The sequence below is a fragment of the Ursus arctos genome, unplaced genomic scaffold (genome assembly GCF_023065955.2).
Source record: "Ursus arctos isolate Adak ecotype North America unplaced genomic scaffold, UrsArc2.0 scaffold_25, whole genome shotgun sequence".
In the NCBI taxonomy this organism is placed as follows: domain Eukaryota; kingdom Metazoa; phylum Chordata; class Mammalia; order Carnivora; family Ursidae; genus Ursus; species Ursus arctos.
In genome coordinates this window covers 11833568-11859613 of record NW_026622930.1, presented here as the reverse complement: position 1 = coordinate 11859613, position 26046 = coordinate 11833568, and the positions used below count along the sequence as shown (strand labels likewise).

The window sequence follows — 26046 nt, the reverse complement described above, 5'->3', positions numbered from 1 at the left end:
ATCTATAAAGAAATCCCTCAAAAGGTTTGGGTAACAAAGCGTCTGGGAATGTATTTGGCCTATGTTCAACAGGACATTATATGTTTTCTTGTATAAATCATGTCCTGGAAAACGGAATGTCTTTATTTAAAATAAAAACTCCACCATCTAGCACCGTAAAGGTAGTTCCATGAAAAACATTTTAAACCTCTTTTATATTTGTAGTCTTAAAACATATTTTTATGCTTCATATTACACTAGGTTTACTGGGGCTTATTTTATACGCTCTTCAAGATTTTCTTCAAAAAAACAAACAAAAAAACACTGTAAGGAAATTTTCCATTCTCAACTTACAGACTTTTTAAAAAGCAGTCACCAAAACTTCTTTAAAAAAAATTTTTTTAAATGGGCCCAAAACCTTAACCTCACCAAAGAAGATATATGGATGGCAAATAAGCATATGAAAAGATGTTCCACACCATATGTCATCAGGGAAATGCAGATTAAAACAAGCTATCACTACACACCTATGAAAACGGCTCACTGGAATTGTGGCAACAGCAAATGCTGGCGAGGACAAGCAACAGGGACTCTCATACCCTGCTGGTGGGAATACAACGTGGGATGGCACTTTCTTACAAAACTACCATATGTTCCAGCAAATGCACTCCTTGGTATTTACAACAAGGGGTTGAAAACTCATGTCCACACAAAAACCTGCACATAGATGTTTACAGGAGCTTTATTCATAACTGCCAGAACTCGGAGCAACCGAGAAGTCCTTCAGCAGATGAATGGATAAACTGTGGTCCATCCAGATAATGGAATGTTATTCAGCACTACAAAGAAATGAGCTATCAACTATGAAAAGACATGGTAGAACCTTAAATGCATATTATGAAGGGAAAGAAGGTACTTTGAAAAAGCTACATACTGTCTGATTCCAACTCTATGATGTTCTGGAAAAGGCAAAACTATGGCGACAGTAAAAAAAATCAGTGGCTTCCAGAGGTGAGGGTGGAGGGGGGTGGGGCAAAGATGAATAGAAGGAACACAGAGGATTTTTAGGGCAGTGAAAATACTCCGTATGACACCATAATGTTGTAATTCATTATACATTTGCCCAAATCCATAGAATACATAACACCAAGAGTAAACCCTAAGGTAAACTGTGCACTTTGGATGAGGACGATGTATCACACTGCAGGTTCATCCTTGTTTAAAAAAAAAGTATCATTCTGGTAAGTGATGTTAACAGGAGGAAGGGGTTATATGGGAAATGTCTGTACCTCCCTCTCAACTTTATTACACACCTACAACTGCTCTAAAAAGATAGTCTTTTTTTTTTTATTTTAAGATTTTATTTATTTATTTGACAGAGAGAGACAGCCAGGGGGAGTGGGAGAGGAAGAAGCAGGCTCCCAGCGGAGGAGCCTGATGTGGGGCTTGATCCCAGGACTCTGGGATCACGCCCTGAGCCAAAGGCAGACACTTTTAACGACTGAGCCACCCAGGCACCTCTAAAAAGAGTCTTAAAAAACAAAACAAAACAAAAAATCAGTTATGGGACCCTTCAAGGTGCAGCTCTATACTGGCAGACATATCAAAAGATACTCTCAATCTTAGAATCTAAATTTGTATTGTTTATGAAAACTTATTTTTGTGTATTATCAAAATGAGAACTATTTTGTGCTATTTCAATTTTATCCATTTTCATTTAAGAGGAAATTATCTTAAGGACAATGGTAGAGAACAAGAAGTGAAAGAAGTAAAATGTCAAACCTGGCCATAAATATAGCAAGTTGACACATCTTTTAATGGTCTGGCTGTAGTCTAGGTTTCCACAGGTGTGTATTTTCCCATGTATGACAATTCCACAGAAATTCTAACTCCGATCAATTCAAAATAGTGAAAGACTCCGTCCTCCTATCTGCTTCACATAGGACTAGCACCTTAAGTTTGAAAAATCAGTAATACAGGATGGTGTGTGAAGTAAGTCTTTGGAACTATATTGAACAAAAATGCTTTCAGGCAAAATGTTCCAAGAATAATTTCTAGAAAGAAGGAAAGCTAGACACATTATCTATTAAAATACAGCACCTACAGGATCTTAGGGTTTCCTTTTTATTGTTATTATATGGGGAAAGGGGATCACGCAGGGAAGGGAAAAAGAAGTTCTTCCATTTTAGGGGTGAAATCTTCCTACTAGTTTAGGGCTCTGCTCAAGTTCCTTTCCTCCATGGAATGCCCGACACTCAAGGAGATTCTTGGAGAGGTAAATATGCATGTCTCATGGCCACTGCTATGCGCCACTGTCTTACACTGTGAACCCATGCTGGATCTACGCCATGTGTTACTTCCTATCTACCTAGAGTCTCACACAACATCTAGCATGAGGCCAAGTGGTCGGTTCTCATTAATTACTTAATGTCTGATAAGGTATCTTCATACTTTTCCTACAAGGTCTGTAAACACCCAGACCTAGAACTATAGTTCCACGTACATACACAACTGTGTACTCTAAGAATGAGGGAAATCATCAATGATCTACTGCTTTAATGCTGGTGTTATATGCAATGGCTCCCTTTTCATACATTTGACCAGAATGAATCATCTCATCTCCGGTAGCAAAAGCACAACCAAGCATTTTGAATAAAATACCACTTTTAAAGTGAGTTTCCCAATATTGTTTAAATGTTGAAACTGCATATCAACTAATCATCAGTCCACAGATGCTTAGAAATAAAACAATACTTTGCTTCTACACTTTAAGTCTCTATGTACTTTCCTGCAACAAAAGCCAATCTGTCTTTTTCAAAATTGTTTCTCCTGGCAAATATTTTCGCTGTCTGGCCAAGTTTTGTGTTAAAAATAAAGTACAGTATTACAACATCAATCAACATTTAAAGTACTTAATGATCTATGAAAGAAAATATACAGTGATTCCTTTGAAACAACCAAGCTAATCAAGGTTTATTTGTATTATCAAATCAAGACTGCAGCTTTGAGAAAATCAAATGACATTTGTGTTTATAGATATAAAAGCAGTATTGCACTGAGGTAATAAAAGAAAACATCGGTAAGAAGAGACAAGAATGTAAATGACAAGAATGACTTAAAGACACCACAGAATGGTCTCTTCACTCCCCTTCCTGTCTGTGCAACACTGGCTTCTTGCCTGTCCTCTCAAACACCAACTGTGTAAGCACGATCAGAGTTTCCTGCAGCTAATATTTACCCACAAAATGAGTCCAACGTTTCTATACATTTACACTGAATGGTAATTGTCATTTTTTACATCAGTAGGGACCTAAGCCACCTAAGCCTTGTAAGGTATAACCTAAATCTGAAATATTCTACTCCTGGGGGTTTAAATGAGTGCCTGAACAAGTACTAAGTAGTGCGGGGACTCTGATATTTACCAACTATTTAAGTCACAGAATTTTTTATCTTAGCATCATCTACTGGAAATGACTCAGGCAGATACCTAAGAAGGGACGTGGCCTTAAACATTATACAGCAGCATGCCACAGAGCACTGGGCTGTCACAGACGAATGAGCTGGCTCAGAATACTGCCTTTTCACTTCCATTAGTGCAGCGCTACCCCTTAAGCTGTCAATTCTCTGACTAATTCCTTGGGTAACCAGTGTATCTTCTCTGGGTTGGCCATGTATCTGCAGATAATGCTATAGCTGCTCTGGCATTTTCCCAACAAATACTGCCTTCCCATAAGAGCAACCATATCAACATTTAGGGCATAATACAAAGGATGCTGCCCTATTTTTAAAGGAGATGGAGACACACAGAACAAAATACAAGTCAGACTATAAATAACCATTTTCCTGACAGGACAAAATAAAGTAACATGGAAACATCATGAGCTTTGGTGAAGGGTAAGAAGATCAGAGTTCAAATCTCAGTCTCTTTGACTTATAAAATGAAACTCATATCACCTACTCTAGAATTGCTTGTGAAGAATAAATAAGAGAAGATGAAATATAATGCAGTATATGTTACATAAAACACCCATGATACTCAATACGTAATTGTGTCCTTGCTGCCCATTTCTGGCCCCCTACGAGACTTAGGGTTCCAAGGCTGGCCAAGTCTTACCAAGTAAGGGCGGTTAATTTGCTCCGAATCAAATAATCTTGAGGACACCTACCTCACATGATGTAGCTTACTGTTTTTGCCCTGAAAGTCTCTCATCTGCCATCTTCTGTTAGATTGAGGACAACTTCCCCTGGCTTGTCCATTGGTACCCATGCATCTTCCGTGGTTCCTGCTTGTTTGCCTCCTTAGTGTCCAAGTCACCATCTCTGTCATCTGACAGCATCTCCGCTGTGCCATCTCCTCCTAATTTTGCCTATTTCTATTTGTTTTTAATTTTGCCTATTTCTAATTTCTATTTTACGTTAAGTGGCGCTTCTTAATTCTTTAACTACGTGCCCTAGCGCTTACTGTGCCCAACCCAGATACCCAAAGGTAGTACATTTCTAGGTTCCACGATCCCCTTAAATCATTCCCTACTGAAAGCAGCTCTAGAATAGCTCAACTTCAGGGACACTTAAATCAGAGATTAGACAGAGACATGCAATCTTAGTCAGCTGTTCAACAAAGCATTATGAACCACCTGGTTACTTGAGGCCCAACTGATAGCGCTAAGCATAGAACTCACCTTAAGGAATTGGCAAGGCTTGTATCTTAAAAGCATCACACAATTGCATACTGAGTGCCTATATGTAAAGCACCATCTATAATCATAAAATAAGCTAGTTATAGCCAGACATTCATCCCACAAGAAGTTATTCTTTTTCTTGAGAATATTGTCCTGATACATCCCGGATGAACACAGAATGATCAGAGAGAAGTCCTAACCATACAAAGTCGGGTTAGTAATATCACTTCCCATTGATGGTCAACAGGGTGACAACCAACACAACTGGATTGCCTCCATAGGCAGGAAAATTAACTGGACAGCCAGGGCCAACTTTCAACTCTGGTTTCACTAGGACCATATTAAAATTGAAGCAAGCTGGTCACGGGAGAAGGAAATGGAAGTCACACCCAGTGGAAGTTGGTGTCACTCAACTGAGTGGCAGCACAGAAGAAGACTACATCTGATTCAACACTAGTGTTGTAGGGAAAAACATGGAAAAGAAAGAAACACCTACTTTGTTTTTTAAGTTCTTCAATTTGTTCTTCCTTTAAATCTAACTGTTCTGTAAGTCTTGATGCTGAATCCAATGCAGCATTTGCTTCATCGAAACGCTCCTGAGGAAGAAAAGTTCATTAAAAAGCAGCATGCAAAACTATTTTACAAACTACATAGCTGGAAGACAGATAGCTCTTCTATTCAGCCGATGACGCTGTGCTTCTGCGACCCTGGGCAAGTTCACACAGTAAGTATCAAAGACAGGGCCCAGGCTTCGCAGCACAAAACTGTTTCTCTCAGAACTAAATAAAAAAGAGGATGCTACGAAAAGACAACACAGTGACAAAAGTTTCAAAAAGTGACAATAATAAGAGCATAAACACTACAAAAAGCAGATACAAAAAGTCAAGAAATATAACATGTTCTTTTTAATTTTTGCAAGTTGATGTACAAAATGGTATTTCATCACTACTTTATAACTTTAATGTTTATTTCCCTAACTACTAGTGAATTTGAGCATTTTTCCATGTTTACAGGACAGCTAGAGCTGCTTTTCTGTGAAAACTTCTTTGCATACCTTGTCTGTTTTTCTACTGAACTTTCTCTTGTCTGTTTCTGAGCGCACCTTGTAGAGCAGACATGAACCCTTTGTCACCAGTGCAACAAGTATTATTTGCCAGATCTGCCATGTGTCCATTGCCTGCACGATACCTTTCGTCGTGTAAAAGTTGTTAAATTGTATACAAACATGTCCTCCTCTGCTCTCACAACTTCTTGAGTTTTAGCCTTGGTTAGACTCCTCCTTGCTCCTAGATTCTACACGTACTCTTTCAGATTTCCTGGCAAGGTTTTTTGTTTTGTTTTGAACATTTACATCTTTCAAATAGGGTTTCTCAATGGGTGTGATTTTGGCATTCCTGGCCCCCGCCCACTAGATCCAGGCACTGATACAAGCAAAAATAGCCCCAGATTTCCAACACCACTCCCAGGTGAGAATCTTGAGCTTTAATAAATACAACTGGAATTTATTTTTGCATATGGTATAAGATAGGGATTCAATTTTATTTTCTTCCATATAGACAGCCAGCTGTGGCAACATCATTTATTAGATAATCTATCCTTTTTCCATTAAACTGAAATTAGTTTAGGGTTTGGTTTTTGATTCTCAAATATAACCTAGGCTCTATTTCTGGATTCTCCTTCTGTTCGACTAATCTAGTCGATATGCTGTTGATTAATGGCTCTATTTTGATATTTAGTAGCAAGCTGCTCCTCACTGTTGTTCTTTCACACAATTTTCTTGGCTATTTTAGAGTATTCACCCATGTAAATTTTAGGTCAAATTTTACCAACTTGGATCAAAGTGACAGTTTTTTTGATGTGTCATCTTAGATAGGCTACAGCCGCCAGTTACTCAATCAACCATAATCTAGATGTAGCTGTGAAGGTACTTTGCAAATGTAATCAAAGCCCCTCATCCGCTGAATCTAAGGAAGGTATGAATAATGCGAGTAGGCCTGCCCGAGCTAGTTAAAAGTCCTTGAGAGCAAGGATGAGCCTTCCCCAAAAAGAGAAAAAATTCCTGCTGGACTGCAACTTCAGCCCCTCTCACGGAGCCGTATATCCTGCTTGTGATTTTCTTTCTTGACCATCTGTGGAGAACAGCTTTGGCCCAGGCCTGTGATGGGATCTTGCCATTTTGACTATCAACTCCCACAATCACATTGCCAATTCCTTATAATAAATCTCACAGATGTATATCTATATATGTCATATATATCAATTATGTGTGTGTGTGTGTGTGTGTGTGTGTGTATACACACAACACCCCCTCCCTACTGGTTCTGCTTCTCAGGCCGAACCCTAACTGATACACAGAGGGACTTAAACAAATTTTAAATAAAAAATTTGATATTCAAAATCTACAAAACTAAATTTAGTATAAAGGAAATTTAAATAAATCTTCAAATTATTTTTTTAACCTCACAGCATTTCTATTTAAGAGATTATTAAATCTCAGGGGCACCTGAGTGGCTCAGTTGGCTAAGCGTCTGCCTTTGGCTCTGGTCATGATCCCAGAGTCCTGAGATCGAGTCCCATGGGGCTCTCTGCTCAGCGGGGAGCCTGCTTCTCCCTCTTGCTCTGCCTACTGTGCTCTTTATCTCTCTGCCAAATCAATAAATAAAATCTTAAAAAAAGAAATTATTAAATCTCAAAACTACACTAAGACTTTTTCTAAAATTAACATTAAGACTTCATTATTCTTTCCACTATTTGTTTGGGTTTTATTTCACCAACTTCAGCTTTTATTGTCACTAATTCCCTCTTAGTTTTTTTTTCTGATTTGTTTTTTAAGTATATGTTACATTTTAAATTTAAAATAAAGTTAGTTTAAAAAGAAGATCTGGACCTCTAACAGTATGGCAGACAACATACTCTGGACTCACTGGAAATAACTAAAAGTGCTGGATAAAATATCTTTTCAAACATATTAATGAGCTGACCAGAAAGTAAGCATAAATGGTCAATAAATATGTTAAACGATGCTTGATCTGTTAGCAGTCAGACAAATGCAAATTAAACCATAAGAAGACAGCCCTTCTCACTACACTGGCAAAAACTTTAAAAATTCTAATAATGCCAAGTATTGCCAAGGATGCAGACCAAGAACTCTTATGCACCACTGGTAGGAGTACATTAGCACTACTGCTATAAAACAACTTGCCATCATTGAATAAAGTTGAAATCGCCCATATATATCTCAGGACTCAGCAATTCCGGTCAGATACATGCCTGGAAGAAACTCTCATACATGTGTACCAGGAGATGTTAACAAGGAAGTTCAGAACCACATTGTTTATATAGCAGATAATGACACGGTCTTTTAACAGTAAAATGGGTAAATAAATTATACATTCATGCAATAAATAGTGGTGAAAATAATAAGTTATGCACACACACTAACATACGGTAATACAGCTAAAACTCATGAACATAATACTAAGTGAAAAAAGCAAGTTTCAGGAGGATTATTGAATTTACATCTACGTAAGAGTTCACAATTATGCAAAACTATACAATGTATTGTTTGGAGATGCAAATATATGTGATAAAACCATAAAGAAAAACAAGGAGTGATAAACTTAACATTCTGGATTCCTGGTTTTCTATGAAATGATAAGAAGGGGATGAGAGGGTGCCTAGATGGCTTGATCGGTTAAGTGTCTGCTTTCGGCTCAGGTCACAATCTCCAGGTCCTGGAATCGAGCCCTGCATCGGGCTCCCTGCTCAGTGGGAAGTCTGCTTCTCCCTCTGTCCCTCCCCCCTGCTCATGATATCTCTCTCTCTCTCTCCCTCTCTCTCAGATAAATAAAATCTTAAAAAAAAAAAAAAAAGAAGGGGATGAGATACAGACGGCACATCAGGACTTCCAAAGATGACATTCTTCTTCTTACACTGGGTGGGGCAAACATGAGGATACCTGCTATACTGCTAATCTTTTATTTTAAATGTATTATCTAAATACTGTTTTACAGCCACTAATAAAAATTTCAAAACTTTAAAGGAAATATGTCTTCTTTTATTAGGAATATTAACAGGGTTGAACAGCATAGTCACCACTAACAACAGGTAAACAAATTTTATTACTTTCCATCTAGTATCAACAAAGTCTACTTATAACTTAGAGAAGTTCATCCTAAATTCTAAGAGCAAGTCACTTTCATGTCACATCTCTTCATGGGGATTCATTTTATTTATATTTTATATATAATTTTTCTACATATGACATATGACAACTATAACAAAGAAAGATATTTTTAAAGGATTATGCTGAAGAAAAGATCTAAAGGATAATATACATTATTTTAATCCATGTGAGAGTGCCCAATATACCTTGTTGAAAAGAGAAATTAGTTACAAGTGTAAATTAACTTTTTAAGTGGCCCCTAAAACACCCTGCTGTGCTAAAGAATTAAAATTATCTCATATTTGTTGTGTTTAAACTATAAGCCACATGGGGAAAGTCCTGAATATCGTGTTCACCATTACATCCCAGAATAGGGTAATAAGTAACCAAACAGTATTTACTAAAATTAATTGTTTAGGAAATTATTCCAAGATAAAGATTCTAAAAGTAATTGTTCATAAATAATAATATCTACAAGAGAAAATTACTTTGACCAACCTGTAATGACATCAGTTTTCCTTCCAGATTTTCTGCCTTTTTCTTCCATTCAGCAATAAGCTGTTTGTGCTTTTCTAGTTCAGCAGAATACATAGCTTTTTCCTCTAAAGAGAAAACAAAGTTACATTAGTATTCTGCAATTTTGTGATAAAATTAGAATTTCATACCACTTGAAATTTTAACAATTCAACAGAAACAGTTCAAATCTCTCAGCAAGAAAATTATATGCGCCTTAGATCATGTGAGCTAGAATTAAAGAGATTAGTTTCCTCTTCCTAAATCCTTTTCCACCTTGTTCATCATGCAAACTCTTCCCTCCCTTCAGAACTCCACTCAAGTACTTCCTCCTCGGCAAAGCCTTCCCTACGGCCATACCTGTCCACTGGACACCAATGGACCCCTGTCCGTTTTAATAAGTATTATGTACAACGATCCTCGAGAATTCTTATTTTAAAATTCAAGATTTCAACCATGAGTAAACCTGAAGGTCAGCATCTGTACAAATTCAAAGTTTTGCTTAGGTACAAAATTGAAACTCCTGCTACTTCATGACCCTCATATCCTGTAATCACCTGCCCCCTACTCGCAGTCAATTCACTGCCAATCATTACTGAATGTACGAATAAACAAACAGTTGGGTAAAATGAATGACCTAAAGGAGGTAAATGTGAGGATGGGAGGCAGATGTGAAAAAGCATACTTGGTTATCAGAGTAATACTGCTCTCTGGTCATCGTTACTGTGGCTCCAGGAAAATATTTTCTACCTGCACTAGAAAATGTAGTTACCTCAAGGTATATGAGCAGCTAAGAACAAGTCGATCGATATTTCAAAGTACAGTAATCACTGATGATTAACTCTCTGAAGTAGATTCAACCTCTAACCTAAATCTCAAAACCTAAGTATTGCTTCTACATGTTCCCCTCTTTATCACGTGATCATCCTTCCGATGTTATCCTTATCCTTCCCCAATTCTCACCTTCATTGGTCATATGATACTAAAACATATCTTTAATAATTCCTATGTATCACATTCTCTAGTCTTAACTATAAAAGGAGTCTACATTAACTTGTTGATGGCTACTTATCTTTTCTTCCTACAAGTGCATAATCTTTCAAAGATTTCTCCCTGCCTATTTCAAAATAGCACCGAAATAAGCCAGAATTCCCAATAACTACGCCAATTTTTCTTCACTAATCGAGACTGACCATACAACTCACCTTGCTGGAAGTGCTCTAGCACCATCTGGAGGTTGGAGAGTGACAGAGCATACTGCTTTACTTGTTCCTGAGAGACAGAAAGCTGCAGTGCGGTTTCATCCCTTTGTTTGGAGACCACATTCAACTGCTCCTGCAGCGACTCTACCTGCAAATTGGCCTGATGGCTTCCAACAAAAAGAATAAGTCAGGGTGCCTGGGTGGCTCAGTCGGTTAAGCATCCGACTTCTGATTTCGGCTCAAGGTCGTAATTTCAGGGTTGTGAGATCGAGCCCCACATCAGGCTCTGTGCTAAGCATGGAGCCTGCTTAAGATGCTCTCACTCTGCCCCTCCCCACCCAAAAAGAAAAAGAATAAAAGTCAAACTGTTCCTATTACTTTAACAAGATGAAACCTCTTCCCTACGGTTTCTGGGTGTGTGTGTGGAAATATATACATAACATTCACAGTGTTGTACAACCATCACCACAGTCCATCTCCAGAACTTCATCCTCCCAAGGGGGAGCTCCACATCCATTAAGCAATAACTCCCCCAGCAACCACTATTCTACCTTCTGTGTCTATGAATTTGACCATCCTTACATTTCACTGCATTAAATTCAAGTTACATTTCAAAGAAACTTGAGTTCCTCTGATCTTTGTTCTCCCTGTTTTGTTAATTCATTCTTCTTGAGAAAGTGACTTTGAACAAATGGCAGTCATTTTAAAGATTAAAAGCTGAACTAAACAAGAAATGTTAGTATAATAAAAATTTATAAACAGCCTGCAACATTCATGTTTCCAGGCTAAAATGCTAAGATTTAATTTATCATAAAAATGTAAATTGCAAGGACCGTGGAAGTCATTTTGTCCAGCTTCCAACCCAATAAGCAATGGGTTATTCCAAAACCTCCTTGGATTTTGACACTTGCAACTATGGTGGACTCACAACTTTCCAAAGGCTAGCCCACTGACAAAATGCTCTAATTACTAATTACCTTTCACGATCATCTTTCTTTCCCTTTACATTAAATACAATAACCCCTACATCTGCCCCAAATAATAAATCAGAGATCCCTCAGAGATTCATTTACCCAGGCTTATATCATTGATGTACTTCCTTAATGTATAATGCTTACAAACAAAATATTGCAACAGCTTTTTCTGGGTTTTTAATATGCAGTTAATAAAGTCTTATCCAAGAGCAGTCCATTAAAGCCCATTAAGCACAGCAAACTTTGAGGAAACTTTACCCAATAGCACCCTCTTGTGGGAAGAGAAGTAAATTGATAATCAGGAGACAATTCTGCCCTCAAATGTTTCTGGATTTTATGCAACCTTGCTGGTTAGTATGTCACTGAACATGGGTGATTGCAAGGATGAAATGAGCTATGATGTCACTCAAAAAGTTAATAAACACAAGGTATTACTACAGTTAATTAAGGGCTCAAGACACTATAATCTGGTTTGTACATCTGAGTCACTCATTCAAAAATATTACTGAACATTTGGGACACCCGGCCCGGTGGCGCAGTCGGTTAAGCGTCTGCCTTCGGCTCAGGTCATGATCCCAGGATCCTGGGGTCAAGTCCCACATTGGGCTGCCTGCTCAACGGGGAACCTGCTTCTTCTTCTGCCTGCCTCTCCCCCTGCTTGTGCTCTCTCTCTCTCCTGACAAATAAATAAAATCTTTTTTAAAAAGTTCAAAAATATTACTGAACATATATTAACTATGTGTAAGAATATATGCTGTGGGAAGGGTACAAAATAAATGGCATTGGGGTGCCTGGGTGGCTCATTCAGTTAAGTGTCTGCCTTCGGCTGAGGTCATGATGGTGTCGGGCTCCCTGCTCCATGGGGAGCCTACTTCTTTTCCCTCTGCCTGCCACTCCCCCTGCTTGTGCTCACTCTGTCAAATAATGAATAAAATCTTTAAATGAATGAATGAATGCATGAATAAATAAATGGCATCAAGCCCACTTCCAGTGACCTTATATTTCACTGGATGGGAAAAGATACAAGATGCATCAACAATTCCTTCTATACCCTAAACTAAAATATAAGTGCGCTATCAAAGATTCAAACAAAGCATTATGCAGGTTCAAAAGAAAAACATCACACCAGGGTTTGGTTTTGAATTTGAGCAGTGGGATGCTAACTAAAGCATTCTTTACTAAGGAAATGCTATTTGAAGAAGGTGGGGCTAACAAAAAAACTGTTAGGAATCAGGCCCACTCTAGGCAGAAGAATATGAAACGAAAAGGTAGAAGATGGGGTGCCTCAGTGGTTCAAGTCGGTTAAGCATCCACCTCTTGATTTTGGCTCAGGTCATGATCTCAGGGTCATGAGATCAAGTCCCACATGGGGCTCTGTGGGGAGTCTGCTGTAGATTTTCTCTCTCCCTCTGCTACCCGCCCCCACCCCGCTGCTCACACGTACACCCCCGCATGCTCTCTCCAATAAGTAAATAAATCTTAAAAAAGAAAAGAAAAGAAAAAGCAGAATAAATAGGAAAACACAGCTCTAGCTAAAGGACTGAGTAAGACAGTCTGGCTGGATGTAGGTGAGAGTGCGAAATAAGGCTAATGAGGGTGCAAAGAGCCCAGAAACTATTTTGATTAGAAAATAAGGACCCAAAAATTCAAAGGAAAGATTATCTAATTTTATAGCCTGAGAACGTTGTGGCATTTCTGCCAATGTGAAACGCATACACAAATGACCATTTTAAACAAGTTTTCTTTCTGAGACTGAAGGTACAATAATATGCCCTGCAAAGCAGGGGGAGTTCACCTCAGAAATAGGGTCTCCACCGGCCTATAATCTCTTTGCAGACAGAGGTAATATCTACTATGTCCTACAGCTCCCTTAGCATCATACAGTGAAAAACAGAAAAATGTACATACCACTAATGGAAATGTACATGGACATGATTTTTCTGGAAGATAATTTGGAAGTACATCTCAAAAGTTTTAGAAATGCCCTTTGAATCAGATCTGCCATTTCTGAAAATTAAAGCTAAGGAAATAATTTGTCATCAACACAAAAATACCTATCTTGGGATATCATGACAGCATTTTTAGTAATTTTGAAAAGTTGAAACACTTCTAAATGTCCAATTATACATGACTGGATTAAAGAAGTTATGGAAAATCCACATAATGGTATTCTATGTAGCCACAAAATAATGCAGAAACATGGTTTAACATGTGCTGATACTCATATTATTAAGTATGGAAGCAGACTACAAAACAGTATCAACAGTGTGACCTTAATTTTGCTTTTAAAAATACATATAATACAGGGCGCTTGGGTGGCTCAGTTGGTTGAGCAACCAACTCTTGATCTCAGTTCAGGTCTTGATCTCAGGGTCATGAGTTCAAGCCCTGCCTTGGGGCCCACTTAAAAACACATATAGGGGCGCCTGGGTGGCATAGCGGTTAAGCGTCTGCCTTCGGCTCAGGGCGTGATCCTGGCGTTATGGGATCGAGCCCCACATCAGGCTCCTCCGCTATGAGCCTGCTTCTTCCTCTCCCACTCCCCTGCTTGTGTTCCCTCTCTCGCTGGCTCTATCTCTGTCGAATAAATAAATAAAATTAAAAAAAAAAAACACATATAATACATACATACATATATAAGAAGCATGCAAAGGCACGCTTTTGAAGATAAAAGGATTATCTCTGGGTGGGACTGTTCTTTTTAACTTATGTAATTTTCCTGAAGTGCAAAATAGGTTTTTATAATAAAAATGGAAAAAAATAAGAAAATACATTATTTTTAAAAGATTTTTTAAATTTTTTTGAGAGACAGAGAGAGCACAAGCAGAGGGAGTGGGGGAGGGAGAGGGAGAAGCAGGCTCCCTGCTGAGCAGGGGGCCTGATGTGGAGCTCAATCCCAGGACCCTGGCACTCCAAGAAAATACATTTTATTGAGAGAAATAAAATTTTAAAATATATAAGCAGGGAATCAATCATGCCTCTGGAATGAAGCCTCCATAAAACTTCACAAAGAGGGTTTGGAAAGCTTCCGGGCTGGTGAGCACTGGGAGATGTGGGGAGAGCTGCTTGCTGGGAGGGAGCTGGAAGCTCTGCACCCCTACCCCATGCCTTGCCCTACAGATCTCCTCCATCTGGCTGTTCCTGAGTTAAAGCCTTTTATAATAAACCAGTATTCCAGTAAAAATAAAATAAAAATATATAAGTAGGGACCTAGTAACTGAAGTTCCGACAAACCAAGAATTAATTCATACTGACTTGTATCTTCACCTTGCTACTTCCTTTACTCTCCCCCTTCTAACATCCAAACTTTATTCAACCTCAGCTCATCTGATCAAGAATAAAATCACAGAAGTCTAATTAGTTCTTTGGGAGCGTGACAAAGCTAATTAAAATCCATCAGGAAAATAAAAAAGAAAATCAGTCAGAATTTAAGTCTAAACTCTTAAAACAATGAGAGGCAATCATCTAGGGTGATAGTTAAGATTCAGAGACAGCTAGTACACTTATGGTAATAAATAGACAAATTAATTAATTAATCAATTAATTTTAAAAATTATTTTTTTAAAAAGGAAAAAAGAAAAAAAAAATTCAGAGAGAGCTGTTTGAATGCCAGATCTGGTCAAGAGTTACAGACCCGAATGTGAAACCCACACATATTCTCTGAGTCTTGGGCAGCTTACTAAACCTCTTTACCCTCAGTATCTTCATCTGTCATATGGCGACAATGGATCATAAGAGTAAAATGAGGTAAGCCAGGAAAAATGCATACTGATAATTCTGACACTCAAGAAGTGTTTAGCTAACGTGAGTGCTAAAAACAGGGAAAAGTTACCTTGCATTTTCCATTGCATTAGAAGATGAAACTAGCTTTTCCTCCAATACTGTGACTTTCTTTCTCAGTTTGGCCTCTCTATCTTCTGCAGCCAAAGCTTCGCGGGTGTAAGAATCCTCTGATTCTAAAAGATGGTTACGCAATCTCTCTAGCTCCTGGTTTAAGCGTAATTCTTTGTCGCGTAAATGTTGAACCTAGGCAGAGGACACCTCTTTATTTTTCTTCTATAAAATGTTCCCCTTTCCCCTCTACAAGCCACTTTGTTATCAAATCTTTTGCCCACTACTGAAGTATATTAATTATATACTAATTTCTCATATGGAAGATGCATTTGTATTAGAAAAAAAGTCTCTGAAAATCAACCTGACTATTCATCTGGAAGTTTTATTTTGTAAGAGCTCATTCCCTGCGGCTATGATGGAAAATAGAATTGTACCACGTACAAGGCTCTTTATGACAAACCACTTTTTCAGTAAAAACCTCATGTTTTCATACGTTATGGGTGAGAATTTCTTTTTAACTGAAGTATTATTTGACAAACAATGTTTTACTAGTTTCAAGTATACAACACAGGGATTCAACAACTCTTTATGTTATGTTCTGCCCACCACGGTAAGTGTACTTACCATCTGTCATCATACATTATTACAATATTACTGACTATATTCCCTATGATGTATTTTTCATCCCTGTGACTTATTTATAACTAGAAATTTGTACCTCTTAATCCCCTTGACCTATTTTGCTCATCGTCCCTAAACCCCTCCCCTCCAGCAACCACCAGTTCGTTCCCCATGTTTATGATTCTGTCTCCGTTTCACTGTTTTTTTTTAGATTCCACATAAGTGAAATCATATGGTATTTTCCCTTCTCTGTCTGACTTACTTCACTTAGCATAATACACCCTCCAGGTCCATCCATGTTGCGCAAATAGCCAAGATCTCATTCCTTTTTATGGATGAGTCATATTCCAATTATACACCACTTCTTTATCCATTCATCTATCAGTGGACACTTAGGTTGCTTCCCTATCTTAGGTATTATAAATAAAGCTGCAGTAAATATAAGGGTGCAGATATCTTTCTGAATTCGTGTTTTCATTTTTGGGTGGTAAATACTCAGTAATGGACTACTGGATTATATGTCTAATTTTTTGAGGAACCTACATACTGTTTTCCACAGTGGTTGCATCAATGGGAAATTTTTTTTATACCCAAGATATACCATGGTTTTCACTTTTGAAAACTGAAATAATTTATACTCTGGGAGGTCAAAATCCTACAATAGCACACTGGAGGAAGACTGAGGGAAAAAATCACCTAAGAGAGAAATTAATTTTAATAAATCATTTTAGTTTTCTTAACAATTATTAAACTTATTGCTTGAATCAATTTCTTTAAAGTAAAAGCATACCTCATTCTGTAAAGCACTGTTTTCCATTTGTTTCTGTTTCAGGGCCAACATCACCTGATCTCTCTCCTGTTGAAACTTAACTGTCTTCTCCTGCATTGACTTAACTGCATTTAAAAGCTGATTTAACTCCCCAGTCTTGCCCTTTTGGAAAGAAATAACATTAGCTTTAAGAAAAATACATTTAAAAAGACACATTTTCTTCATTAAATAATTAATTTTGAGGTACAGTTAACCAAATCAAGGTCATCAAAACAGAGTCTGAGAAACTGCCGAAGCCTAAGGAGACATGACAACTAAATATAATGTGTTCTCCTGGATGGCCTCCTGACAGAAAGAAGACATGTGGTAATTTTGTTGGTAAAAAAGAAAAATAAAGGAAATTCAAATAAAGTAGCAACTTAAGTTAATAGTTATATATCAATATTGATGAATTAGTTGTTACAAATGTATCATAGTAATCCAAGATGTTACCAAACAAGGGAAACGGGGTGTGAGGCATATGGGAACTCTACTAAATCTTTGCAACTTTTCAAATAAACTGTTCGGGAAGAAAAAGTTTATTAGAAATGTTCTTAAAAGAATTCTTTCTAATAAAATAAAATATTTTTTAAAAAATGTTTTTAAAAGAATTCAAAAGATACAATCTCTTCAAATCTACCCTGTACAACAAAGTGTTCACAGATCCCAAAGTCAGTCAAAAGAGTATGAGAGAGAGTTATTGTGTGCATTCATTCATCAGGCATGCACAACTGTTCCATAGAAAGTATGAGTCACTGGCAAAGAAAAGACAAGGAAGTCATTTCAACACTTCTGTTTTCTAAAGAAAAACAGTAATTGCTACTAAAGTCTTCTTTTCTATTTAAGTTAATCTGTTGCTAAAAATGTCTGGAAAGACCTAGTAATTTAGGGGAGAAATCTCCAGGTACCTCTGAGGAAAATTTATTTAAAATGAAATCCTAAGACTCTTGAAAAGAGTATTTCTGAATAAACAACTTCACATTTCCCTTTGAACACAATTATATATAACCAACCCACTGGAAAATCTCCTCCACCCCAATCTTCCTGTATAAAATTCCATCCCCAACATACCTGCTCTTTTTCTTTCAGTAGCTGCTCAAACGCAAGAGCCTTTTCCTTCATTGAATGGCACTCAAACTCTTTTTCTCGAAGCATCATGGAAAACTTCGTATTAGTCTCCTGTAATGCTTGATATTCCGTTTCCTTTTCCCTGGTTGTTTCTACTATTTTTTCATTTTCTTCTTTAAGTTTACAAATATCCATTTCTAAAATCAATATCCGCTCCTTCAGGTTGGTTACTGCCTGTCTCAGAAGTTCATTTTCATTCACTTTGTTGGTGAAATTTTCATTTAAAGAAAGTAACTGGTCACTTTTGGCTTTGATTAAGAGGTCTTTCTCCTTAAGTGACTTTTGTAAGACATCTTGTTTCTCCTTTAGCTGCTTAATTTCTGAATCTGTCTGTTCGTGTTCTTTTCTTTCTAGCTCTGAGGTGGCAGCAATCGAATCAGACAATCTGTGGTTATTTTCCTGGAGCGTTTTAATTGTTGCATCTTTTTCCTGCAGTGACTTTCTTAGCTCTTCCAGCTCCTGTTTAGAAGACTCCCTCGCTGTATCGGGTTTAGCTGTTCCACGAGACTCTGCTGACTGGGAAGGAGGCGATGATCCAGACGAGAGCTGAGGTGAAATGATATCAAGTTTTCCTAAGAGAAGATCTTTGGTACTACACAGCTGCCCTATGCTGTGCTGAACTTGTGCTAGCTCCTGCCCAAAATTTTTGAGTTTGGTTTCATTCTGCTCATAACTTTGGATCAGGCCAGTATAGTCCACTTGTAATTTAGAATTATTATCGCTGTCGACCAAAACTTGTGCCTGAAGCTGGTGGAGTTCTTCCTGAAGCTGGGCGGACTCGTGCTGCATATTCTGGACCGTGGTCATCACCTGCTGCTTCCACTCTTCCATCTTCTTTACTTGTTGTTTCAATTTGTCGCGTTCCTGTAGAAGCTCCTCGAACTGATTGCTGTTAACACCTCCAACCTCATTCCCTGTGCTGGACGTTTGTAAAACCGTCAATAAGGTCTGGCATTTCTGACTTAACGCATCTATCTCAATGTCTTTTTCTCGAATGATTCGTGATAAATTCTGAACAGTTTCTCTAAACATCTCTTGGCCACCACCTTCAGATCCGGTGGACAATTTTTTATTTTCATCTTGCAGCTTCACGAGAGCTGCCTCTTTGGCAGCAACGATATCCATCATTTTGTGGTATTCCGTTTTCAGGTGGCTATTTTCCCTGGTCTTCTCACTCAAAACAGCTAATACTTGTTCTCTCTCCATAGCGTAGGCCTGCAGCTGCTGCTGAAGGTAGACAACATCCTGGGTGTAGGAAGCTGAAGAAATTCTAGCGTGAAGAGCTTGTATCTCCAAGTCTTTCTGCTGGATGATCTGAGTGAGTTTGCCAACCTCATCTTTGGACAGCTGATCAATCTGCTTCGTTAAAGATATATTCTTTTCATTTAGAAGTTTAATCTCTAATTCTCGTTCTTTTATTCCTTTTACTAATCTCTCAGTTTCAGCTTTAGATAAATCATGTTTCTCACTGCCATTTTCTATATTAAGGCTCCGTACTTTCGTTTCTTGAAAGATCTCAGAATTCTCCGTCTGAACGCCCTGTCTTTCTTCATGCAACTGGGTTTTGATTTGTTCAACTGTTTTCTGTAAATTCTTAATCTCCTCATCTTTCTCTAAGAAGAGTCGGGTGTGTGTGACATTCATTTGCTCATGCTGGCACTTAAACTCATCCATTTCCTTCTTCTGCTCCTCCAAAGACTGAAGCAGCTGCATTTTACTCCGGTTTTGATCTTCAATAATCTTTTGATGATGTTTTATTTCCTCCTCGAGATTCCCCTTTATAATATTCAGTTGCAACACCTCAGATTCTAGCTCTGTAACACTATCAAGGGGTTTAGGCTCCACCACAGGCGCAGTTCGACTTTGCTGTTCCCGGAGCCGTTCCAGTTCTTCTTTTAGATGATTGTTTTCTTCTTTCATGGACCCAAGACTTCTGTCTTTCTCCTCCATGGTTTGTTTTAAAATTTCATTTTTTCTTAAGGCCTCAGTATATTTATTTAATTCCTCCTGAAGCTCTGAACTTCTTTCTTTAAGTTTTTCGATAAAAATTTCCTTCTCGCTTATAAGTTGTGTCAAGTGCTTCTGCTCTTCTAAACTAGAGGACAAAATTTCCTTGGTTTCTTTATGACGAGTATCCACCTGTTCAATGTTCTTTTTGAGTTCTGCTATTTCAAAGTCTTTCTCTTGACTGAGTTTTGTTAAACGCTGCTGTTCCAGTTGAAAAGCAGAGGCACTCAAGTCACGTGCCTTCGATAGTTCTTTAATCGTCTGCTCGTACTTACTGGCTTCTTCTGATAGTCTCTGTTCTGCCTGACTCAATTCTGCTTCTAACTGTCCTTTTTCCGTTTTTAGAGCCTCCACAATAGCGCTTCTTTCCAGAGAAATCTGATTCCTACCAGCAATGGATTCTTCCAACTGATGTCTTACATCCTCACATGCTAAAACCAATTTTTCATTTTCCATTTTGAGATGAAAAGCAACTTTGTTTAAATTGTCATTGAGCTGTTCTATTTCTGAAAGATTTTGCTTTAAGTTTCTGACTTCGGCTTCCCTTTCTTTAAGTAAGTCATCCTTAAAATCACTGCCAGAGTCTCGATTTAGAGACTGAGTTAACTCATCCCTGACTCTAGAAAGCTCTTCCTCATTTTTTTTAATATGTTCCTTAAGTCCAAAGTTCTCCTTTTGCATGTTTAAATTACTTTTTTGTGATTTATTTAGCTGATCTACTAAATCTTCTACTTTCTCCTCAAGCTTCTGCTTGGCTAAATGCAAATCATTCAGGACGAGTTCACTTTGAACTAACTTTTCTTTCTGCACATCTAGCTCTTTCGTCATGTTCATTTTATCATCCTCAAGTTGATGGACTCTCCTGTTTTCATCATTTAGATCTTCTCTCAGTTTACTAATGATGCTGTCTCCCTCATTTTGTTGTTTTGATAGCTGATCTTTTATCAGAATCATGTGCTAAAAGAAAAATAATTTGCATGGTAACTTTAAGACATTCTCTCATTTTAGTACCTAATGAAAATTTTGTAAAATGTGATAAATAATAGAAGAATAATCCTCAGATACTTCTAATCCTTCTTAAAACAACACTTTTTAAAAAATCCCAACATTTAGGAGCGCCTGGATGGCGCAGTTGGTTATCGTCCAACTCTTGCTTTTGGCTCAAGTCATGATCTCAGGGTCACGGGATTGAGCCCCACATCAGGCTCCGTGCTCAGTGCAGAGTCGGCCTGAGACTCTTCCTCCCTCTGCCCCTTGCCCTGTTCTGCGTGCACACTACCTCTCTCTCTAAAATAAATAAATAAATCTTAAAAAAAAAAAAAAGTCCCAATACCTAATCCCAACAAAATTACTAACATCTTAAAGCAAATCTACTTCATTATTTTAGAGATTAGAACTTAAAAGCAGAGAAGGTAAAGGACATACATTGTTCATTTTCTACTCTTCAACACGGGAGCAGGAGTCATATAGCCTATGAGCCAAATCAGGCCTGCCACCAATTTTTGTGGATCAAGTCTTAATGGAACACAGCCACGCTCATTGTTTACATATCTCAAGAGCAGAGGTGAGTACAACTGAGACCACTGTAAGGCCTGCAGAGCCAAAAATATTTACTATCTAACCCTTTACAGAAAAAGTTTGCCAACCTTTATGATTAGATTATCAATGAAGCAAAATATTGATTAAATCACACATTTAAATCACACCCATCACTTTCACTTGTTACTCCAGTCTTCAGTGTAGTGAGAAGAATGTGTGCCACTCGGGTTTTCACATCGTGTTACCTTTGTAGCTTCTTGGTTCTGTCTGTCCAGTTCCTCTAACTCAGCTACCAGTATTTCCTTCTCAGTGAGACTCTGACTGAGTTCCTGTTCCTTTGCCTCTAAAGTCAATCTTAAGTCATGTAATGTTGAATTCAAATCCATGTCTCTCGCAGCTGTACTTTTAATTGCTTCATATTCACTGTTCAATTTTAACAGTGATAGCTGAAGCTCTTCCTTAAATAATAAGAAGGGGAAGAAACAACATATATTGTCAATTGGAAGAAAACACTAAAAGATTAAAATATATTCTCAGATGCCTGTGGCGGAAACTTTCATAGCAATACATAAAATTCAGCATATCACAGCCTTCACTCATGTGCGATTTTAAGTGTAGCTTCAAGAAAAACATTTCTGTAACACCAGACAAGATGGAGTGACTGGTAAAGTTCATCCAGCTCCCGCCTCTTTATACAAAAACTTTCCCATCTGGGAGCCTTCCTGATCCCACTCCCACAGCTGCTTCCCTTCTGTCTGCCCCTTCGCTCGCCCCCAGCACTCTTCAAAATGTCCCAAGTCTCCCGGCTCTGTGTACTTCCATTCCCTAACGTCCAGTCACCAACAGCCATAAACTAAATAAACACCTATAAGAATCAACATTCGTTCATTCTCTAATTAGAAAATAAAAGGCTTCTTTTCCCTCATTAAAGGAATTTCCCTTATCAGTGGCTCCTGTCAGCACATGAAACTTTTCTTTGACCCAAGAAAGTAGACTCCGTCCTTCGCCATCCAACCTGAGCAGAGACTAGGTTCCCCTCTCTCGACTCTAACAGTCCTAAAGATCTATCTATCTATCTATCTATCTACGATTTTTAAACTATATTTTATGTTCTGTTCTACTGGTATTTAATGCTTTCCCTCCAAACTCCAGAAGTGGGACAGTTCTCTATGCTCCGACACTGTTTCAATCTCTGATTGTGATGTCTGTGATATAGCAAGAGTTTAAAGCCTTCTTTCACTGATAGAGAAAATCAAAGTTTTACGAATCTACTTTAAAGCAAATAAGAATCTTAAATTTCCACAAATAAAGAGACTATACATACCTTACAAAGAGAACAGTGAAAACTAGAACATCTGCCTCACGATTCTTATTTTAATTCCAATTCAAAAGTTTATTCTGAACTACAGTTGATGGAAACAGCATTTTCTTATGCCTTTCTAAAGTTATATGTATAGGGGGAGGTGGGTGGGTGGATGGGGTAACTGGGTGACGGGCATTAAGGAGGGCACATGATGTGATAGGCATTGGGTGTTATATGCAACTGATGAATTACTAAACTCTACATCTGAAACTAATAACATATATGTTGGCTAATTGAATTTAAATACAAAAAAAAAAAAAAATAGGGGCACCTGGGTGGCTCAGTTGGTTAAGCGTCTGCTTTCAGCTCAGGTCATGATCCCAGGGTCCTGCTCAGCGGGAGCCTGCTTCTCCCTCACCTCTCCATTCATGCTCTCTCTCTCGCTATCTCTGTCTCTCTCTCTCCAATAAATAAATAAAAATCTTTAAAAAAATAAAGTAAATTAAAAAAAATAAAGTTATATGTTCAATCAGGAGAACCACAAGTTTGTTTTTTTTTTTTCAGGTAGATGTTAAGAACATACACAGCCTTGGGGCACCTGGGTGGCACAGTGGTTAAGCGTCTGCCTTCGGCTCAGGGCGTGATCCCGGCGATCTGGGATCGAGCCCCACATCAGGCTCTTCTGCTATGAGCCTGCTTCTTCCTCTCCCACTCCCCCTGCTTGTGTTCCCTCTCTCGCTGGCTGTCTCTATCTCTGTCAAATAAATAAATAAAATCTTAAAAAAAAAAAAAGAATCTTTAAAAAAAAAAAAAAAAAAGAACATACACAGCCTTGCAGGAACCTCTGGCATTCTTAAGCAGTGAGCAGACTCATATCAGAGAAAATTGAAGGGAAAGTTATCAAGTTTCACTTAACATCAAAAGAAAGGAGCAACAGCTATCAGGAGTGGCTGCAGAATTCATGGGAAGGTTACAGATCTTATCAAGTATGTGCAGAGATCTGCAAACTATGAAGTATACCTAGGCCAGTTAGAGAAAGGAGTAACTGAAAGAGCAGAATGCAAAGGGAGCAGAAGAGAGCTGAGAAAATATATATAATATAGAAATTAAAAGAGCAGGAGACACTGGCTTTTAATAGACAGAAAGGGTGGGGGCAAGGATACCACAACGCATACGACAGTGCACAAAACTAAGAATTTTCCATGCTAATGTGGAAGAATGCTGAAAATATGTTAAGGTATATATGAATAGTATAGTATGCTAACAGTTGTATTTTTTTAAAGCTCTTTATATAATCATACATACATAAGTGTAGTCTGGAAGGATGGACATACAAGGAACTGGTAGGAAAGACTGCCTTTATAGGTGCCTGGGTGGCATCTGCCTTCAGCTCAGGTCATTATCTCAGGGTCCTGGGATGGAGGCCTACATCACATCCCTGCTCAGCAGGGAGACTGCTTGTCTCTCTCCTTCTGCCCCTCCCCCTACTTGTGTTCTCTCTCTCTTCTTTCAAATAATAAAATTAAAAAAAAAAAAAAAAAAAGACTGTCTTTGGAAAAGAGGCCAACCAAAAGAGGTGCAAAGGATATTCCATTTGTACCATCTAAAGGTTTCCATATGCAACACTGAATTTGTACACCAGTGAATATGTATTGATTTTTAAAAACTAAGACTTTCAAATGAGTTAAGACACTGGCCTATAACTTAATTAATAAAAGCTTACAACTATCTTGTATATAAGTACCTGTCTTAGCCAAGGAATTATCCCCGAGTAGTACAGACATAAAAATACCTCTCCCCATACCCAACACTGCATTACAGAACCTTATTCCAACCCTGCTACTAATATACACAAAGACACTATCTCTACCACTGAGAAGCATCCCTCTTCACCCCTCACCACTAAGAAGTTCCTGTCCACAACACCAGATGTGTTCCGGGGTATAAAAGCAGTTAATAGTTGCTGTAGGACGCCACTGCAGCCACTCCAGACTCTAGAACCACCTGTGCCTGTTGCTGCTGTCAGGACTTCATCGGAAACCCAAACAGAGTCTTCACCTATTTTTTCTGCCCGTATCTGTATGCTTACTGGCTTATCTGTAAATGTGAACTCTGGCCAGCCTCTCATACTCTGCACTTTGCCCAAATACTTCATCCTGGTCTGACAAGCATCAATGACAACAGTTTGATCCTCAGGACTCTCAAGACCTAAACATTCCACTTTGTTATAAACTGGCCCTTAGCTGTGACCTATCATACACACAACATTTTAATTCTGCCCCCATTTTTACCGTACCCACCTTTTCTTGACTCAATAAGGACTTCTGTTTTTCTAAAGTTTCAACATGCATTTTAAGTTTCAAATTGTCTTCAGCAAGATTGTTATCCTACAAAATGTTAAAACAGTGTGTTTTCAGATAAATTTCAAGTTTACAAAAAAGTAGGCAAGCTGTACTATTGTGCATTTGTACTCAGCATTTCTCTAGTGATACATAAAAATTACAGGCATGCAACACTGGACCATCGAAAGCCAGTCATTCATTTTATAAAGAATTTTTTAAATTATATTTCAAGAAATATATAAATACATTAACAAAACAGCCTGTAATAATTAGTAATAGAAGCAACTCTCTGAATTCCTTAAGGGAAATCAAAATGCATTCCTCCCTGTGGTAGAAAATCTGCTTTAATGTCTGTCAAATTAATCTTGAAAGTGATATACTTGCATTTTTAAATTATGTAACTTTTAAAATTATGTCAATTTATGATTCAAAAAGTTTGTTATTAATCAAACATAAAATTACTAAGATGCAAGTTCCTAGGACAAGTTCATGTGAACTTGTAAAAAACACAAAACAAGCAACTACAATAATCAAAATACCTTATCTTGATAAAACAAAGCCAAATGCTTTTTCTCTTAAAATTATTTTACCTGGTTTAAATTACTCAGTCTCATAATTTCATTTTCAGCATCTGGAAAAATAACAATGAATCTGATATTAAAATTCTTCAACTTAATAATTACCTCCTACATTAAACTCAGGAATAAAACCCAATTAAAATAAAGTGTATTTATAGGCACAATCAGCAAGCCCAAATGGTTTGTAGCAAAATGCACTTTGTTGTTTTGTATTTCTATTTGACTGTATCAAGGAAATCATAATATAAATGCCAGTTAGACACTCCATTAAAATGTAGTCCTATGGAACAGAAGAAAGAATTATAATTGTATTCTGGATGAGTCATAAGTTATTGTCTTGATAAAAACATTAATAACAAAGTTTCAAAATTAGT

The 26046-nt window shown here is 37.8% G+C and overlaps 1 protein-coding gene across 3 annotated transcripts in view; it reads right to left on the bottom strand.

The window, feature by feature from the left end:
- The window catches only part of TRIP11 (thyroid hormone receptor interactor 11), a 65398-nt gene that overhangs the window by 14980 nt on the left and 24372 nt on the right, over positions 1–26046 (bottom strand). For all 3 annotated transcript variants that reach the window (XR_003320721.3, XM_026515435.4, XM_026515434.4), the window contains exons 8-16: positions 25685–25725; positions 25053–25139; positions 21695–21907; positions 17847–20867; positions 16758–16898; positions 15345–15538; positions 10542–10705; positions 9322–9425; positions 5155–5254 (exon numbers count right to left, since the gene is read on the bottom strand). Coding sequence is in view for 2 of the 3 variants with exons in the window: in XM_026515435.4 (XP_026371220.1) it covers positions 5155–5254; positions 9322–9425; positions 10542–10705; positions 15345–15538; positions 16758–16898; positions 17847–20867; positions 21695–21907; positions 25053–25139; positions 25685–25725 (4065 nt within the window). In the remaining variant the exon portion in view is untranslated. The remainder of the gene's footprint in view (positions 1–5154; positions 5255–9321; positions 9426–10541; positions 10706–15344; positions 15539–16757; positions 16899–17846; positions 20868–21694; positions 21908–25052; positions 25140–25684; positions 25726–26046) is intronic.